Source organism: Schizophyllum commune (genome assembly GCF_000143185.2).
Source record: "Schizophyllum commune H4-8 unplaced genomic scaffold SCHCOscaffold_4, whole genome shotgun sequence".
Classification (NCBI taxonomy): Eukaryota; Fungi; Basidiomycota; class Agaricomycetes; order Agaricales; family Schizophyllaceae; genus Schizophyllum; species Schizophyllum commune.
Genome location: NW_026089541.1, coordinates 1,210,119 through 1,221,464, shown reverse-complemented (window position 1 = coordinate 1,221,464; position 11,346 = coordinate 1,210,119). Strand labels below are relative to the sequence as shown.

Here is an 11,346-nt window from a genome sequence, read left to right as displayed (position 1 = left end):
CAGAGGTAGAATAGTGATAATCGGAGAGTCGTGCGAGGAGAGGACATGCACGACGGTTGTCACGGCGTCTGTGACTTCCAGCAACGAGGAGTGACCTGTGATGTCCGTGAGAACCAGCGAAGACCAGACGACAAGAAGGAAGGCGTCGGATACTACCCACGCACACCGAGCACCCCGGACGACCTTCGCTGCTTCATATACGCGCTCGCGGTGCGCGTGCATGCATACTGTATAACGCGCCTTATGCACGGTGTGCGCACGATTCCTTCCATAGGGTGAAATAGATCTGGATTGGGGAAAGCTGGGATCAACACGTAAAGAGGCAGGGTGAAGCGTGTAGCCGACGCAAATCTCGGGCACTTGCGACGAGGCCCATCGCCTCTTGAAAGAGTCAAGCAAGCAAAGCCGAGCCAGTTTGAAAAGGTAAGCAGTAGCCGGGCGCATTTGCGATCCACGTCCGTTGATTGGCCGACGGTCGGGCGTCCATACTTCGATACTTGCACAGGGCACTTGCGATGTTCGCGCGACGTGCAAAATTAGCAGCGACTAACAGCGAAACGACTGACGTGGTTCAAGCAGATCTGGCGAACTTTCGAAGAAGAGGTCGATCCTACGGCATTCAGATGAAGGACCGAATATATTGGCAGACGACAAGCAACAGCACGAATGGGTTTATGACGTCTCTTCCTCTGCTGCACCAGCGCTGTACTTGGCCGGGTCCGTGCCGTGGTAAGGGTGGTTGACGAAGTTGAACCTGAGGGAAGGAATCGTCGGTGACATGTATCATTTTGTGAAAAAAGCGAACGTACATCGGGATGGCGCCTGTAGGAGGAATAGTAGGAGATGCGAGGGGATAGGATAGGAAGAGTTCATTAGTAAAGCATACTTCCCGAGAAGGGATGTCAATACGCACTGAACTTGAGCTGCGTCCATACAGAGTTGCGGAACGCGGAGCCTTGGACCCACTCGGGCTGGTCCGACTCGCCGTAGAGCGCCTTGCCCTCCTTCGCGCGCTGGGAGAGCTCAGCGAAGTCCTTCTCCTCCTCGCGCTTGTTCTCCGTCCAGCCCCAGAAGCGGACTGTGGGGGTGGTTAATGGATGGATATGCGAGGGCGGTCAGGGATGAGGGAGAGGGCGAGGGAGGGAGAGGTAGTGTGTGATCGGGAAGGGTAGCTGGACAATGGGAAGATTGCCAGGACCGAAAACGAATGCATGGGAGGAACAGTGATATGCGGAGGCGGTAGGATGCATGCAAGGTGTGGGGGTGTGCACGTACGGGATGAGCGCTGGTATGCGAGCATGAATCCGGCGACAAAGCCGAGGAACGCGGTTGCCTTCATGCCCATCGCCTGCGAGGGGTGACGGCTGGGCATATGGCGCTGCGCGTTTTCTGAGGATGATTCGTTAGCATCATGTCGTCTCACATCCCCAATCAGCCTGCTCGGCATCCTTGGATTCCTCCTTCCTGTCTCCTTCTCATCGCCCACACTGTAATGCCTCCTTCGACGAACGAAACACTACGCACCCCAAGTGTACATCGCTACTGGCCCAGCAGCGGTCGCGGCGGCCCAGACGCCAAGGTCCGAGGGGCGCATGTAGCGGATGACGCGCGAGACATGGGGGTCCTGGTCGATGAGTGGGTACGCGTGCTTGACTTCTTTGTTGAGAACCATGACGGGCGCCGCCGTCGATGTCGTTGAACGCAGAGCGGGTGCTCGACGTCGGACGCCGGAACGGGGATCGGAACGTCACGTGTGTATTCCCACGGGTGAGAATATATGCTTTCAATTGCACTCACACCTACTGTCAGGCACGCCATATACCTTGCAAAGGCCATCTTACATCTCTCAACGCGTACAGATGCAATATGGCTTATACGGAGAACCATAGATCTTTCCCGGAAATTTCGCCTGGGCGTGACCCTTGTCACAGTTGGTGCGAGGCACTCACGTGAGCTTTCCCACGTGTTTGCGCACTGACCGACGGCCATCTGAGCGTCAGACTCAAGTTCCTTGTTCTTAACGGTCACCGAGACCTATGCCAATGGTCATGGACGACGCGCGCAGAACAGAAGCGTCGTCCGCACGACGAGACCGCCGCCTCAAGACCTCGTCCCCTTACGCGCGCCCGGCGAAGAAGCCCCAGAAGACTTCGGTGAGCCGAGCGCTGGCGTCGATTGCGCGGTAGCTGACCGCATGCTAGGGCTGGGGGGGATTTGGCAACATCATACGAAATCTGTTCGGGCGCTCCACTCAAGATGAGGAGGATAGCGCGATGGACGAGACCCAGGACCAGCAGGAAGAGGCTGCCCACGAATTTATTCCCCAGAAACCTGCGAACAACGCGGCGCACTCTTTGTCGCAGCGCGGCCATCAGGTGCGTCGAAGGAGTAAACTGCTTGTCAAATGACTGACATCCTTGGCCAGATGACCAGCCAACTTGCGACGAACGGTCGCGCCACTGAACACGAGGGCCCACGCTTCGCAAGGCCCACCGATCCCCTCCCACCGCCACCTTCTAGGCAAGCGGCGACCTCACCTACGAGCAGCACCTTCTCCGACACGGCAGACGACGATCTTACGAAAGTGAAGACATTCTTGCGCGAAAAGCAGGGCCAGCCCATGTCCGAAATCGAGACAGAGGGCATCATCGCCGTCCTTGCCAGAAACGCCCCTCGTATGTGGCCCTCAGATGTCCTTGGATCTTGGCTTACGCGATTAGTAGCCAAGGAAGCCCCCTTCCGCTTCTCAACCTCTCCAGGTTCAACACCCGGCCGCGGGAACTCTCCCTTCAACTTCTCGACCGGGTCGTCGGCAGGCGCGAACGGGGAAAGGAGCACTACGCCTCGCAAGCCTCTCACGCGAAATCCTAATGGGCCGTACCGCTGGGAGGGCGGCGGGTCTGCTAAACCACGCACACGTAATCGCTACCAGTCGCCCGCGTTCGGCGCGTCACGATCGACGCCCGAGCACATCGTTCTGAAGGACCCATCACCCGCGGAGGCTCCGAAGCGCGAATATGGCAAGCGTAGGCGGGTCAGTGACGAAGGGCAGTCGACCTTTCCTACCGCCAGCAGCAGCGCGAATGGCTTCAACTTCAAGACGCCTGCGAAAAACCCGCCACCGCGTTCGCCTGGTCCTGCGCCGACGCCCGGACGTGCTGCACTCGGTCAGAATCTGTCTATCCAGACACCCGGCCCGTCCAAGTCTGCTGAGGGCAAGAACGGCATGGCTTCGTCGTCTTCCTCCAACAACCTCTTGTCGCCCTCCGCAGCACGCACACCGAAGAAGCCTAGCTTCCCCGCAGTACCCTCGCCGCTCAGGCAGACCTGGAACGGCGACGACTCGTCCAGCGAGGGCGGCTCGCCGCGCCAGAAGTCGAAGGCCGCGGGGATGATGGAGGACCTGATCAAGGAGGTGACACCCCCGCAGCGCAAGGCTGAGATCGTCAACCCGTACCAGTTAGCGGTGCCCGGGGGAAAGCCAATGAGCAGGCCGAAGCGGGCGCGTGCAAAACCGGCGAAAGCCGCTAAGGACACGAGGACTGAGAAGGAGGAGGCGGACAAGGGGAAGGGCAAGGATAAGGCGAAGCCCGACCTCCCGCAGACAGCCATTGAGCTCACTCTACCCGCTGTGAGCAATGTGCTGTCGTTGGCTCGTATCAGCTGCTGACTTGTCACACAGGGAAGCAAGCGCTCGCGTCCACCACCACACTTAGCTTCTTCGCATGCGCCGCCTGAGCCTACGGAACCCATCATCGAGGAACCGTCCGATGAGGATGACGCTCCAGCTGCGAAGCGCCAGAAGGGCACCGCGACGGCCACCAACGGCGACATCGACATCACAGAGGTCGATGAGGACATGCCCGTTCCTCCGTCTCCCAAGCCGGCGGCGGCGCAGCTTCCCGCGAAGCGCCCATCTGCTTTTGGGAACGGCAACGTCAAGCAGAAGGTCACATCTGCGCCGAAGGAGCCGTCGAAGCTGCGCTTCAGCATCCAGCCTGAGGCGACGACGAACGCGAAGGAGGACGAGGCGCCTGCGGCGAGCGATCCCAAGGCTGATGCGCCCAAGACGGGCTCCTTCACCTTCGGTGCACCTGCTGCGTCTGGGAAGCCCACGCTGGCCGGGTTTGGATTTCCGTCGACGCGTGCAGATACGGCGAAGGCGCCGGCCTCTGCTTTTGGGAAGCCTGCAGCCGAGACGCTGTCGCCCTTCACCTTCGGTCAGCCCGCGCCAGCTGAACCTCCCAAGGCGACCCCGACGTTCACCTTCGGCAAGCCTCAGGAGGCCCCGAAGGCACTGGACAAGCCGCAGATCGAGGCACCTAAACCTGCTGAGCCTCAGGCCAACAAGCCTGATGTCTCCATGGCCGGGCCTAGCGACACCTCTGCTCCTCAGACTGTTGACGAGGCCAAGGCTGCCGCTCGCGCTGCGCCCGTCGACACCCTACCCAAGTACACGTTTCCGAAGCTGCCGCTCACGACGTCGAGCGGGGCCGACGCGACGCTATGTGCAGAAGCGAAGGCGGTGCCGCGCGACTCGCTGCCCAAGTTCGACTTCAGCGCCACCGCGGTGAAGGCGAATGCGGATGCCGCAGCGAAGGCGGGGCCGTCTACGCCCAGCCCCGCTGCGCCGACGTCTGCGTCGGGCGGCTTCAACTGGGCGGCAGCCGGATTGAAGAAGCCGGAGGTCGCGGGGTGGACGTGCTCGACATGTATGTTGCCGAATAAGGGCGAGGTGTTGAAGTGCGTGGCTTGTGACGAGCCGAAGCCCGGCGCGGATGGGGCTGCGAAGCCGGCGGGCGGGTTCAACTGGGCTGCAGCGGGAATGAAGAAGCCGGAGCCCATGGGGTGGACGTGCTCAACATGCATGTTGCCGAATAAGGGCGACGCGACGCAGTGCGTGGCCTGCGAGGCGCCGAAGCCATGACGAGGGCGAGCGGTATAGGGATCTTGTGTGTGCGACGCGTCACTCGCCTTCGTGCGTGCGTGATGGTCTGCCAGGTGCACTTACGCTGGCCCACCGGCGACCCCTTCTCTATGCGCTATGTTATGCAGAAAGTTATCGTAGGTTATGTTGCAATTGTCCTGTCTTGCTTCTCATACAAAACGTCCGCTGCTCATATGAAGATACGCTGACTCTTCCTGCATTTTACGCACGTACGCTTGCTCCTGTTAGTGCACTACACGATGTATGCTTGCGATCCGGATAGATACCACTCGATAATGCCATGCCATAGGGTCTGTAATCTGTTCGCCCCAGCCTTTTCTGACACGGGTAATTAGCAACTCAGTGTTGTATGGTTGCCTGGCTCAAGGTCGGATGTGAGGACTCTCGGCAGCGCCCCGATGGCTCTTGGAAGGGAGTCCCCAGAAGCAGGAAACACGGACCTACATCACGCACGTGCAAAGCACGAGGTTTATCCGCTCGGCCCGCGCTTGTCTCTTGTTTCTGACGCTCGTGTACATTTACTTCACGAACAAACGGCCTCAGCGTATATACCATGGACGCAGTCGAACGCGAAAACGAGGCGCGCCAGAAGAGATGGTCAGCCCTCTCCCTTCTTCTCAGCCATGCAGCCACTGACGGGATCCCAGGATCAAGGACAAGAAGGTCGGGGAGGGTATGTACGCCGTGGTATACCAAGGTCGGTATCTTGAAGCGCATTCCTGTGTCGTATATCTGTTTATGGGGGTGTAGGACGAGAAGCGGCTAGTAAAAGACGATGCGCCATAAAGAAGATTAAGGTCGGACAATTCAAAGACGGCCTGGACATGTCCGCCATACGCGAAGTGAAGTACTTGCGCGAGCTGAAACACGTCAATGTTATTGAGGTAGGTCTAGTGACTAAACCTTGCTCAGCTTTGGCTGACGACTGCAGCTCTTGGACGTCTTCTCGTCAAAATCGAATTTGAACCTGGTCCTCGAGTTCCTCGACTCCGACCTCGAGATGATCATCAAGGACCGTAATCTGGTCTTCCTCCCAGCTGATATCAAGAGCTGGATCGCTATGACCTTCCGAGGCCTGGAGTACTGTCATAGGAATTGGATCCTCCATCGCGTAAGCCGTTAGACGTCTGTTACTCGCTGGTGCCTAAAGCATTGTTCTAGGATCTGAAGCCCAACAACTTGCTCATCGCCTCCGATGGACAGCTCAAACTTGCCGATTTCGGTCTCGCGCGCGACTTCGCCGACCCCGGGCACAGAATGACCTGCCAGGTCATCACTCGCTGGTATCGCCCACCCGAGCTGCTCTTTGGTGCGCGCTACTATAGCAGTGCGGTGGATATCTGGTCGGTGGGGTGCATCTTCGCAGAGTTGATGTTGCGGATACCGTACCTCCCTGGCGAGAGCGATATGGACCAGATAAAGACGATTTTCCGCGCGCTGGGCACGCCGACGGAGCAAGAGTGGCCGGTAAGTGAAAATTTGCGGCCAACCACTATATGGAGAGCAGGAGCTGACCGGTCGAAGGGACACACGAAACTGCCAGATTATGTTCCAGTGGGCCAGTTCCCGAAGCCACCGATGCGTGACCTGTTCACCGCCGCGAGCGGTGACGCGATCAACTTGCTGGCGAGATGCCTCACATATGAGCCTCGAAAACGGATTAGTGCACGAGAGGTAAGCCTTGACTAACCGCTCTCGTCCCTCCGCTGTGCTAATGTCGCAACCCGCAGGCCCTATTCCACCCATACTTTACCGCACTACCCAACCCTACGCATCCATCCGCTCTGCCCAAGACGGAGGCGCAGCTCACCGCCCTGAAGGCATTGGAGGAGGCAGAGGGGAATGTGGAAATGGCGTCGACAGGTCCTGGCGTGCGCGCGTTGCCACCCAACAGGCTGAAGCGCAAGCTGTCAACGGCGACGGACGAGGCCAAGAACCGTGCTATCGCGCGGAAGTTGGATTTCTCGAAGGCACCGCCTACGAGCTCACCTTGAAATCTTTGTACTCATCGAGTGCAATACAGACTGGCGAGTCGACAAGGTCGACATGGATGGTTGGACCGCGAAGGAACGCTTGGATGCACGGGCGCATCCGCCGTCCCAACCTCACGAGTAAGGGGTAGTTTGAAATTACATGTAGCGACAGTGCTTCAAGGAGAATATATATATTCGAGGAAAAGCCGATGCAAACATTGCTCGTACAAAGTTCCCAAGTGTACAGACATGCAGATAACAGTTGGTAGCTCATTCTCAATGTACAACGCGCAGTTCTTCAGTCTATAAGTACCATACACCATACTAGAGTAGTTCAGAACGCGTTTAAGTCCTTGTGACTCCTACAAATTGCAGAAGTCACTCACGAGCATGACACGGCAATGCGGTCACGTGACAGACACCGCCACCTTGTTCTGACAATGTTCAGAACAATGTTGAACGTCCACGGTCACAAACCTCAGCAGCGACATGCGCGCCAGGTAGGCCGTCGCCTTCACTCAAGTCGCCTGCCCTGTGTGAAAGATCCCTTACAGAGAACGCATGAACTACTCGCCTCGGGGCTTTCCTCGTATCCTCGAATCAGTCTCCAAACTCCGCAATCGGCGCTTGCCAAACTGCTACCCCAAGTACGTTTTCGGCTGGGCCATCAGCGGCGAAGAGCTGGAAAGGGTCTCCGACGAACTCTTCGGTCTCGATGCGCCTTCCAGCACAATCATCACCTACTACTATGACCGCTGGAGAGAACGTGCGGATGCGTAAGTCGGCATCCGCTGCATCGAGTCCAGTCCAACTGACCGATTCCTTCGTTTGACTGATTCCTTCGGCAGCCGCTTCAAGTTCAAGCATACGTTGTATGCCAACGTCGAGACCATGGCTAATGACGAGCTCTTCTACATCACTTCGAACGAGACGGAGGAGAGCTTGGCGAGGGCGAGTGACGAAGAGTTTGTTAAAATGGCAATGGAGGTCCTGCAGACAGAAGAGAAGGGGAGGTGGTTCCACTTCGACCTATTCTGAGTCTTTCCACGCACCCCGTATATTCCTGTCTACCGTCTTGTCCGGACTCTGGAAGGGGAATCTGTACTATAGATGATTTCGCGTTTTGGCCTGGGTCGCCAACAGTCGAGACTTGTAGCGATCACTTCCTCTCGTGAATATCTGACAGTAAGTTGCTCTGTATGATGGCTCGCATGTCAGGCCTTGGCCAAAGAACCAGCAAGAGCGCATGGGAAGTTCGAGGGGCGAGCGGCACGGAGATCGTCTCGAAAAGGAAACCCTTGTTGTCTTGAACGGCAATCGCCCCTACGCAACCGCCTGCTGCCAACGTGCAATGCACTCTGGCTGTCTGAAGTTCGTTCGAACCCGTACAAACTAGCGATGAGCCAACATGCACAAAATCCGACAACGCTTATCTGGGGCGCTGAGACGCAACGCGGCACGCACAGATACACCATATTATAATGAGAGCATTGTTGGGACTATATGGTGCGCAGTTGAAGCCCATATCAAACGCTTTCAATTCCCATATAAGACGCAGGTAGATTAAGGGAGCGTAACATATGCGAGCGTGAAGATATCCATGCGTATGTAACCTTTGGGGGTGGGGGGTATATATTTATCTTCTTCGGACAGCGCGGTGAGCTATCCCTACACGTCCTTGAGCACCGCACGAGTGGGGAGGAGTAACCCCCGCACCTACGAACAGGAATATATGAAGCACTACACGCCCAGGAGCATGGGGACCGAGGGCGGGCCGCGCTGGAGTTCTCTTCCGTCCTAACACCTGTGTAGTGTGGTCTAGGACGGGTCGATGGGCCGCTTGGTGTGACATAGTAGGGCAGAGCAGTTTGACAGGTCGACGAGGAGCGCCAGCGCAGCGACGGTCGGCATGGGAGACTAGACTGACGAGAGCGAGGTGCGCTACATGACGCAACACGACCCGCCACCTCCCCTGCCTGATCGAGTGGACAGTGACACGCGTGCGGCCTCGTAGAACACTTCGTTAACGCCGCGGTTGTGTTTGGAGGAGCACTCTGGTCGGACGGAGGGGGGAGGCGAGTAGTACGAGGGAGGAAGCGAGGAGGGGAAGGAAGGTAAGTGTAGTTCGAGGCGAAGAAGTGGCGATACGCACCTAAGTATCGTGAAGCTCGTATTCTTCGCGCGACGCCGAGGCCCTCTTCATATTGTACCGTATGTGTACCGTATCGTTGTAGCCGATCGAGTACTGCAGGGTCGTCGCGTAGATCACATTTGAGTGCTTCGATCGAAGTGAGGAACAGCAAGCGAGTTCATGACGAGCAACACGTACCGACCAAGACCAACTACCCAGAGCACCGTCAGACGTGTCGTACACAGCACAGAAACGCGCAACGCACCTTGACCCCCGGACAGTACTCCAAAATCTCGTCGAGCCACTTGCTCTCCACATTCTCGAGCGACGTTGGATTGTCGACGCTGAAGCATATCATGATCACATGCGTTTCTGCATACGACAGGCTCCGTAGCCGGTCGAACTCCTCCTGCCCCGCCGTATCCCAGAGACTCAGCTCCACCAGCTGGTCGTCGATATACAGATCGTGCACGTAGTTCTCGAACACCGTCGGTTCACTGTACACTCGCGTCAGCTCTGTTCACCGCTACTGGTGTGATGCCCCACTCACTAGACCTGCGTGAAGAACCCCCTCGTGAAGACGTTCAGCAGACTCGTCTTCCCGCACGCGCCGTCGCCGCATACGACAACCTTGCGCTGGATCGGTCGGCCCCTGCCGCGCCCTTTCGACGAACCGCAGAGCGCCATCCGGGGAGTGTGTACCTGTCACTGAGCTGGCGGAAGAGGAGGAGGAAGGACGCGAGGGCGACGGGCCGACAGCGCCGAGAGTGGGAGGAGAAACGTGGGTGCGCGTGCGCGTGGTGGAAGAAAGGACGAGAGACCAGAGCGAGCGCTGGGCAAGTTACGTAATGGTATGCGCGCATTGCTCGAGGCGGGCCGCGTGCCGGTGCCTTGGGCGAAAATACAATGGCGCCCATTGTATTTCTGGGGGGAGCCCAAGGGCCGGAAATACACTACTGTACATGTACTAGAGAAGCTCCGGCGGCGCCAGCTCCTAACCTTGCTTGCGGAGTGGGTGTGTGCTCGACACCATTAGCTGAACACCGGCTGCTGAGCAACGATGCCGACGTCGACCCCAACGGCTAGTGAGAGGGCGGTCCTTCGTGACCGTCTTGACTTCATCCGCGTCGGCATTGCCAACCTCCGAGTATACTTCAGTCACCGCCTTCTCCTTGCACTCCCTTAGAGGGCATACAACGTGTGCCTCCATTCTTGCTGATCCTTCGGCCTGTGCTCCTGTCAACGCATTGGCAGACTCTTCATATACCGCACGGAGTGACCATGCACGACGCTCGCGCGTACAATGTTTTTTTGGCGGAAAGGGATCTTCAACAGTGGTATATTTGCGAAGGGGAAGCAGTTTCCCCCCTCCCCTTGGCTCTGAGTCGTCTCTTAAAGGCAAACTAGACGAAACGCTTTTACCAGCGGAGCGTCTAAAGCCCCAGATCATTGACCCTACGTACTTCCGTTCGAGAATTGCATTCCCCAAAGTCCTCTCGCTCCCCTTGTAACCTCCGAGACCAAAATGTTGGCTCCATAGAGAATAAAGCTAACACGCTTCTCTTGCTCCTCCTCGCTCTCCCTCTTGCGTCTCCGGATAGCAGAAAGTCGGGCACGGAAACGAAGTGATGGAAAGGTCTGAAAACCATATCCAAACGAAAGTCGACGTACAAAGCGTATAGACACAGTGTAAGGGGCTCCATAACCTTGTAATCATTACGGACAATATAGTCCTCTTGCGAAAATATGGGTAGACTGTCTTGCGCACGCCAGCAGTCTGCATATTGTTCCACGGAGTTCAACTGGTCAGGTGATCTGCCGGTACCGACATCGGACTTTGCCCCACTATTCCAATACCTCTGCAATATCAAGCATTATGCGCTTACGGGCTCTGGAAGTCCTCTGCAGGCCTTCATTTTTGTCAAATGCACACCCTCAATTATTCAGAATGGTCAGGACGGCAATTCCATCTTAGATCACCCTAAGCGCCGAGAACTGCGATACTGAAGGCAGGTGACGGGGGACATCTTTTGTTTGTACTGATTGCGGGAGCTCTGATCCCGCGAGTGGGGATCTCGCCAGTCGAGCGGGTAGGAGTGAGCGCAGAGTGGTCGCCCGTTGGCGACAGTCGGGCGCGGGAGCGCTCGGGTAGCGTGTAGGGCGCGTGTAATGACGCGCGCGCGTGAGATCGAATATCTGAGTGACCGCGTCGGAGTGAAGCTCAACGAAGAGGCGGGAAGTGGCCCTTCCGGTGCCTGCTGCTCAAAGCCTCTCTCCGAGGAGGCGGGCTGCAG

At 57.4% G+C, this 11,346-nt stretch overlaps 7 protein-coding genes across 7 annotated transcripts; 4 read left to right on the top strand and 3 right to left on the bottom strand.

The window, feature by feature from the left end:
• Nucleotides 1-618: 618 nt before the first annotated feature.
• Nucleotides 619-1,695, bottom strand: SCHCODRAFT_02618286 (uncharacterized protein). Its single transcript, XM_003032583.2, has 5 exons — nucleotides 1,525-1,695; nucleotides 1,276-1,389; nucleotides 914-1,078; nucleotides 810-822; nucleotides 619-754 (listed from the first exon to the last, which is right to left on the bottom strand). Exons 1-5 carry the CDS (start codon nucleotides 1,670-1,672, stop codon nucleotides 673-675), a joined length of 522 nt encoding a protein of 173 aa, XP_003032629.1. The 5' UTR covers nucleotides 1,673-1,695; the 3' UTR covers nucleotides 619-672.
• Nucleotides 1,696-2,027: 332 nt separating this feature from the next.
• SCHCODRAFT_02618282 (uncharacterized protein) lies at nucleotides 2,028-5,246 on the top strand. The gene is made up of 5 exons (XM_003033201.2): nucleotides 2,028-2,153; nucleotides 2,202-2,375; nucleotides 2,426-2,675; nucleotides 2,724-3,631; nucleotides 3,683-5,246. The coding sequence occupies exons 1-5, from the start codon at nucleotides 2,043-2,045 to the stop codon at nucleotides 4,925-4,927; spliced, it is 2,688 nt and encodes an 895-aa protein (XP_003033247.2). The 5' UTR covers nucleotides 2,028-2,042; the 3' UTR covers nucleotides 4,928-5,246.
• Nucleotides 4,866-5,246, top strand: SCHCODRAFT_02618281 (uncharacterized protein). The gene has a single exon (XM_050344863.1). The coding sequence runs from the start codon at nucleotides 4,924-4,926 to the stop codon at nucleotides 5,134-5,136; it is 213 nt and encodes a 70-aa protein (XP_050201039.1). The 5' UTR covers nucleotides 4,866-4,923; the 3' UTR covers nucleotides 5,137-5,246.
• A 204-nt stretch (nucleotides 5,247-5,450) lies between these two features.
• SCHCODRAFT_02618278 (Pkinase-domain-containing protein) lies at nucleotides 5,451-7,201 on the top strand. The gene is made up of 7 exons (XM_003033200.2): nucleotides 5,451-5,545; nucleotides 5,596-5,645; nucleotides 5,699-5,832; nucleotides 5,880-6,059; nucleotides 6,110-6,415; nucleotides 6,473-6,622; nucleotides 6,679-7,201. The coding sequence occupies exons 1-7, from the start codon at nucleotides 5,502-5,504 to the stop codon at nucleotides 6,940-6,942; spliced, it is 1,128 nt and encodes a 375-aa protein (XP_003033246.1). The 5' UTR covers nucleotides 5,451-5,501; the 3' UTR covers nucleotides 6,943-7,201.
• A 177-nt stretch (nucleotides 7,202-7,378) lies between these two features.
• SCHCODRAFT_02618274 (uncharacterized protein) lies at nucleotides 7,379-8,115 on the top strand. The gene is made up of 3 exons (XM_003033199.2): nucleotides 7,379-7,421; nucleotides 7,476-7,697; nucleotides 7,770-8,115. The coding sequence occupies exons 1-3, from the start codon at nucleotides 7,411-7,413 to the stop codon at nucleotides 7,957-7,959; spliced, it is 423 nt and encodes a 140-aa protein (XP_003033245.1). The 5' UTR covers nucleotides 7,379-7,410; the 3' UTR covers nucleotides 7,960-8,115.
• A 320-nt stretch (nucleotides 8,116-8,435) lies between these two features.
• SCHCODRAFT_02618270 (small GTPase Rho3/GTP-binding protein Rho3) lies at nucleotides 8,436-9,873 on the bottom strand. Its single transcript, XM_050344862.1, has 5 exons — nucleotides 9,603-9,873; nucleotides 9,318-9,549; nucleotides 9,251-9,263; nucleotides 9,074-9,199; nucleotides 8,436-8,975 (listed from the first exon to the last, which is right to left on the bottom strand). The coding sequence occupies exons 1-5, from the start codon at nucleotides 9,737-9,739 to the stop codon at nucleotides 8,863-8,865; spliced, it is 621 nt and encodes a 206-aa protein (XP_050201038.1). The 5' UTR covers nucleotides 9,740-9,873; the 3' UTR covers nucleotides 8,436-8,862.
• Nucleotides 8,558-8,773, bottom strand: SCHCODRAFT_02665386 (uncharacterized protein; the record flags this gene model as incomplete). Its single annotated transcript, XM_003032582.2, has 1 exon — nucleotides 8,558-8,773. One exon carries the CDS (start codon nucleotides 8,771-8,773, stop codon nucleotides 8,558-8,560), a length of 216 nt encoding a protein of 71 aa, XP_003032628.1.
• Nucleotides 9,874-11,346: the final 1,473 nt, after the last annotated feature.